Raw genomic sequence first — 7,160 nt, forward strand, 5'->3', positions numbered from 1 at the left:
CTCCTAGAAGCTCTCTGCAGTCTGGGGTCGTGGCTGCTTCTTCCATCTTCTAATCTCTCACTCTGATCCCTCCGACTCCTTCTTTCATTGGTAAGTGCTCTTGTGATTAATTGGGCCCACAGAAATTAAAGGCATCATTAACTTCATTACACCTGTAAGTCTCTCTTGCCATGTGAGGGAAAATTCACAGGTTCTGGGAATTATGGCATGGATGTCTTTGGGAGCCGATATTCAAGCTATCATAGTGAGAGTCATAAAGAAGTATTGCCAGTGGAACAGAAGCAGGAGTTTCTCTGCATAAGGAGTGTGGAAAGAGTAGGCAATATAAGTAACACACCTACTTTATCTTCCCAAACAAGAACCTAGTGTGAAGTGAGGCTGGCCTTCAACATCCACTTAATTTTCCCAGCCTCTGCTCCTTTCCCCTCCAATGGGATCTGTCAGCCCTCCCATATTTGTAATTCACTTGCACTCCTTTTCCCCACTAGAATAAACTTTCTGGTATTTAATTTCCCCCAAAGTTGGATTCGCTATTACAATACAGATGACTAATCCCCTTAGACACATGAAACAGAAAATACAGGTGTAGGTGGGTTTGGGAATCTGTGCTTCTAAAACACTCCCTGGGTAATTCCTGCATGCTCCAAAGTTTGAGAACCTCCACTGTATTCTAAAGCCAATAAACTTATCTGGTTAGAGGAGAAGACTGAGGAAAGCTTCCAAGGGAACTAGTGTGTTTTCACCGCAGCTTTTGGAAGATAATGATAACAATTATGCATGTAACTCAGTAAGACTCTATTTCAAGCTGGGAACCCAGGAAGAGGTCATGTCAAGATAAGAGAGGAACATTTTCGGGGACTGATCCAACCTTTATGTGACTCTCAAATCACAATGAAGGGCTTAGTTTCTTCTAGGTTATGTTTTCATACTGATTTGTACTCTGCTGAAAACCACAATGATGCTGTGTTTACAAGGGCAGTTTGTCTGTATCAGCCTTGCCAGTGTAGGGAAGGTAAAGATGATAAGCTGATGTTCTTGGTCCCCCCAGAATGGCTGCAATGGCTATTATCATAAATCAGGTGGTCAGTCATTGGAGTTGGAATGTTGGTGTTATATAAAATCATGTAACCTTGGCATTTAGGGATTTGACAGGGTTTTTTTTTTTATATTATCAATAATTTGATCCAAGTGTGAGATTTTTTTAAATATATTTTTTGTTGACTTCTGAGAAGAAGGGAGAAGGAGAGAGATAAAAACATCAATGGTTAGAAAGAATCATTGATTGGCTGCTTCCTGCAAGTCCCCTCCTGGTGATTGAGCCGGAAACTCGGGCATGTGCCCTGACTGGGAATCGAACTGTGACCTCCTGGTTCAAGGTCGATGCTCAACCACTGAGCCACATGGCTGGGCCAAGTGTGAGATGTTTTTAAATGCTTTTTTTTTTTAATATATTTTATTGATTTTTTAATGTGCCCTGACTGGGAATCGAACTGTGACCTCCTGGTTCAAGGTCGATGCTCAACCACAGAGCCACACAGCTGGGCCAAGCGTGAGATGTTTTTATATGCTTTGTTTATAAATTTATAGTTGTCTGCTTTGAATTAGGTGAAATTAGTAGAAGAGTCAAATTAGATAAGTGGTTACTTGTGAATCATAGGTGGTTTCATACCACAAGTTTGTAAGTCAGCTGAAAAGGTAAGTTGCAAATATATAAAGTAGTAACCAAAAAATGAGCACACATAATTTTTGATAGTTGGTGGTTCTGTTTATGGCAATATGGTGGATTAGACAATCTAAAAATGTGCCAGCTAAAAAATACTTGAACATGCTGGATAAAATATAATAGTCATCCATGTGAGTGGTAGGTGAGTTCACAAAGATGTAAGGAACATTCCCAGAAGCCAAAAACAAAACAGAAATTAAACTTGGCCTTCTTTCACTTTGGGTTTGGGTTTAGATTTTATAGTCTTGGAATCTTCAAACTGAGAAATTAACACAAAATTCCTGGAGCAATTGGAAGAGGTAGATGCAAAATCTTTTATGGAGGGACCCATCCTCAACCCTGGCAGTAAAGGATTCCCATGGAAAATGCAAATGCCAGAAATGAACCCAAAATCAAAATTACAAAATCCATGAGGTAATCCACCCTAAGTGTGAAAAGCAAACACAATAAACAACAAGGTTAGACCCCTCTTTCTCCTGAATATTCAAATAATATAATCTCTCAGTGACTCTAAAACAAGTACATCTAAAATGACCGAAAATATAAAATGGAATTGAAAACACGAGAAACCAAATTTATTTAAATCATTTTATATCTGGTGTATTATATAACACTATATAGTGCACATGCACAATGAAGACAACTGACAGAAATATTGGTATTATACCTTGACCTTGAAATTAAAACGTTGACAAGAGGAAACTTTAGTTGTAGGAACATTACTTCTTTCAAGATATCAGTCAGATATTGCAAATCAATAGCAACTTGAAAAATGAATGTTCCTATAAAATATAACACTAACTTATGAGGGTGAGCTTTAACTTGAAATCATGACCAACACAGGTATTGCCGATGACAGCATGTCTTTATTCAGAAAAACTGAGACAGATGCCGTTTGTAAATTAAATGATGTCAAACAATCCAGAAGTTGCCAAGCAACACAACTCCTGAAAGCATAAATAGAATACTGCAAAACTATCTTATAATATGGCAGTTAAATTTAGCATGGTGAAAAACATGTCAAAGATATAGGGCTCTTTTTGCTTGCTCCATGATAAACTAAATTCTGGATAAAAATCACTAAACCTGAAATGTGTTAGGGGTTTAGTAAAGCAAGTGAGAAATAACTGCATTTCACTAGTAGAATGTGATATGATGGGAATCAAATGTTATCTACTTTAGATGTGATCTCAATTAATGAAAAATGACTGTTATATAAATTACCAAAGAAATTATTTTTTCCCCAAAGATGATGAACTTCATTAAAAATAACCCCCTCCCTTTTTTGTCACTGACATATAAACTTAAGGCCAACATTTTCCCATCCTTGCCAATTGTTTTTAATGTGGTGTTTTGAGGCCAATGGGCTGTCAGGTGTCAACTTTCTAAGGATCATATTCCATGTGGGAAAATGTGCAGTGTTCTTGTCGCAGAAAGGGAACTGCTTATTGCATGCATTATGTGGTCGCCTCAGGCTTCTTATGAACTTAATATCTCTTCACAAGCTGGTGGCTGACTCACTTTTTGCCAGAGTTCCTTTGTCAGAGTAGAATGAAACATAAAAGCTGTCAACTAAAGTTTGACACTAATAACTACATGTAGCACAGTCATAAATTCCTTTATTGTGTGGCTGTGGGTCTAATCTTTCATCTAAACTCTCTGTTCTTTGTACCTATTCATGGGAGTCTATTTTGCCTATTTTCATGCAGCCTACCATTTAATGTAATGAGTTCATAATGTATTTATTTGAAAAAAGTACTTGGGATTTCTTTTATTGTTTTCTTTGCCACTTTCCCTTCTCCTTTACCAATCTCCTACCCATTACAAGCCCGGATGGAGGAGAAATAGAAAGAGAGCATACACTATACCTATCTAAAGAAGAATGGTCACCCTGTCATGATTTCCACTTTTTTTTTTTTACCAGACACAACAAGTTATAATTTTTAATTGCATGTAGTTTAAAACTGAAAGCAGTAATAAAAATGCCAGATAAGCCCTAGCTGGTTTGGCTCAATGGATAGAGCATTGGCCTGCGGACTGAAGGGTCCCAGGTTTGACTCCAGTCAAGGGCACATGCCTGGGTTGCGGGCTTGATCCCCAGTGTGGTGTGTGTAGGAGTCAGCCAATCAATGATTCTCTCTCATCATTGATGTTTCTATCTCTCTCTCCCTTTCCCTTCTTCTCTGAAATCAATAAAAACAATAAAAAAAAATGCCAGATAATACAGCCTAGGAATGTTTAACCTTAGCCACTGAAAATGCCTGTGATGTTTTTGAATAAAAAGTTTAAAGATACTATATGAAATCAGAGGTAAAAATTTCATAGTTATTGCATTTGAATTAAGTACACAAGGTATCTAAGTTTATATTAGACATAAATACTTTTCACATGGCTTTAATGTTTAGAAATAACTATAAATATTACTAAAATGTTTATTTCTGAAACATGAAATTCAACTTTGATTTTCATTTGGGATTTTTCCATATGTGTGTCACTTGTGAAATTTTTTAAGTTAAAAAAAGTTAAGCAGTTACTAGATTAAAAAAAACATATTAAAGTATGACTTGCAGATTCTTCATATTTTAAGTTGACCCATAGGTTTACTTATGAAACTAAGAGAAACTATTGTAAATTAAGGAAAGTACTTAGTAATGAATATTAGTTATGCACATTTCCTTCCTTTCCAGAGAGTCAATAAGCATTCTGCAGAAACAAAATTGTTGCTTTTAGTTTTAAAATTTCTTTGGAGGAAAATTATTGTTCTATAAACAAATTTCAAGCTTAACCTTTTAATTTATTCTGTAGTCACATTTTATTAAGTGTCTAGTATATGTTATAGTTTTGATTGTGGTTAAGTAGAGACATGTTTTTGGACCAATATTTAGGATGCAACTATAAGTAGGTAAGTCTATCTGTTTAGAAATATATTAATTTATTATCTAATTAATTTGAGTCATTATTTAATTACTTTAAGTGTAATAGCTAATAGACATTTAATAAATATCTATTAAACACAAACTATAATGAAATTATTTAAACTTAGCCATCAAAATCATAAAATGAGTATACAAGCATGTGTATGTGTACATAGGCACATAGGTACTTATACTTTTAGTAAAGCATGTGCATAGCTTCATGCTTAAAACATGAATTTATAGGGAAACATCTTCTGTTGGCTAAATTAGCAATAAGTTAAGCAATGGAAAGTGAATAAGAGAGTATAGAAGAAGAGAAAATGATCATCAAATTTGGGGCACAAAGACCCGTGTATGTAATAGATACTGGGCATGAAATAATTAGAACTTTACAGAAAAGACTGGGAAGTCATTGCAAAAGAGGTGTCTGGTACAAGACAGTAAAAACGGGTGTGCTTTTTTGTCTTATAAGGTAGTTCCATAGTTAGACATTCCTCACCACTGTGCTCCATTAAATGAGTCTGATGATAATGCAGGTAACTCATGGGGCTTAGATCACTCCTATGGAGTTCGTTATGAAATATTCGAGCTGCTCTCTGATTCCAGATGGTCAACTGCTTCCAGAGAAGAAACTTCTTACTACTCGAATATGAAGACCTTCTTTGTTGTCTAGTTGGGTACTTGTTATGGAGGATGAAGAAATGAGGTGTGAAGGGAAGGTTTTCAGGGCTGGATGAGTTATTTTCTTTTCTTTGTAAAGTCACATATTAGAATACCATCTCTGTGTGTTATTTTCTGCTTTTGTTGCAGAATGTTTAATAGAAATATCTGTGGGCACATAAATATATCAATTTAAACAACACTGTAATGGGACTTGAGTTGAAAATATTTGCACTTAATTTTAGTTTACTTTTAATTCTTAAAGAAAATTTATGAGAACATGTAGACATTCTGGGAAAGATTGCTTGGATTTTAGTTCACCTTTGCCAAGGACAGTAATTATCTTATAAATAAAACACAGAGAATAGTTGAATAATTAGGAATAATGATGATCTCAAATGACACCAGGAGTTAATTTTTTTTGTTTGTTTTGTTTGTTTCTTGTTTTTTGATGCTGCTGTCTGTAGAAGTTATAAAAGGCTAGCATAGGCTAAAAAGGCGTATGATGTCCAGGATCAAGGTAGGGTGTAACTAATACAGGCTCAGGTACGAGGCTGCCATGCATTACTAATGAGAGACTCAGCCAAGAGGTTGCCTGCAATTTCTAAAGCATCAGATCTTGTATGTAGTTAGAAAGACGGGAATTCCTTTATGAATTACTTTTTTGCAAAGCTATATTTATAAGAATTTGACCACTCTACAAATACATAACCTTCTAAGATGCCATCATAGTAAAGAACAACAATTTGGTTACATTTTAGAGAGAAAGTCTACATTGAAATGAACATTGTGAGAAAACTCAATTTAATGATACCTTGGAGTATATTCTTGCTTCATATACTGCTGTTTTCATTGCAAGGTAAGAACTCATATAAAATTTTTACCTTATTTTATTGTATTTTAGTCTTTGTTGCAACTGATAGGAATAGTTTGTCCTTATACCATCAATCACTTACTTTGAAGTAATGACAGTGAACAGATCATTCTTTTGAAAATTCTTAATAATGTAGATAATTTGAGACTTCTGTGTTTTTGTCTTTTCTTTAAATGTTAAAACCATGCTTTTATTATGTTATGCAACTGTACTGAAAGAAGCTCTGACTCTAACATTTGTCTTCTGAAGAGTGATTTAAAATATTTGTCTCTGTAATTTAATCATTTAAAATTTTATAACTAAAGAGAAATTGAGTACTGAAACTTTCTTTATATCAGTATACAGAAGAATGGTAAACAGATGTTTTAAGAAAGACTTTAACATTTGGTGCTAAGAATTGATTTTCAGTTATTTTATAGCAATGTGATTTATAAATTCGTTTTTATAAAAATATTTTATGGGGAAAGCATTTATTTACCCCAAAAAATATTTGTTAATTTCTAATTCCTAAAAGAGCTGTATATTTTGGAGCTTGTAGGAGAAGACGGAGAAATTACTGAAGTATAAAAGACTAGTGAGGTCAAAGATGCTATTTTCTAATCCTAGTAATGACTGAAACTCTTCGAACAAAATGTCATAGAGAGTTGAGATGTGGAGTGGACTTTGGAGATGAGCGTGCCTAACATCATTATTTTGTGATATGTATGGCAGCATGCTGGAGTTTGCCATTTGCTAAGTGGTAGGGCTAAAGCTAAAATTTGGATCTCTGGACTCTAAGTCTCATGCTTGTCCTACTGTGTTATGTTTCTGTGTAAATCTAGGTGTACTGCTCTTTCTTTCTGGATTACCAGTCACTCTGATGTCTCACAGGGAATTTGCTGGTCAAAATCTTTCAGAAAATGCAAATACCTAATAGCTACACTCAGTCTGAGACTTAGAATTTAGTTTAAAATGATCTGTTTAGTAATTAGAACATGTGACCAAGAAA

General features: G+C 34.7%; 1 protein-coding gene across 1 annotated transcript in view; it reads left to right on the plus strand.

Annotated features, from left to right (window-relative positions):
* The first annotated feature begins 6,039 nt into the window (after positions 1 to 6,039).
* The window catches only part of OTOGL (otogelin-like), a 145,021-nt gene continuing 143,900 nt past the window's right edge, over positions 6,040 to 7,160 (plus strand). The window contains exon 1 of the mRNA XM_014531634.1: positions 6,040 to 6,157. Within this exon, the coding sequence (XP_014387120.1) occupies positions 6,079 to 6,157 (79 nt within the window). The 5' untranslated portion in view covers positions 6,040 to 6,078. The remainder of the gene's footprint in view (positions 6,158 to 7,160) is intronic.

The sequence above is a fragment of the Myotis brandtii genome, unplaced genomic scaffold (assembly GCF_000412655.1).
Source record: "Myotis brandtii unplaced genomic scaffold, ASM41265v1 scaffold82, whole genome shotgun sequence".
Taxonomy (NCBI): domain Eukaryota; kingdom Metazoa; phylum Chordata; class Mammalia; order Chiroptera; family Vespertilionidae; genus Myotis; species Myotis brandtii.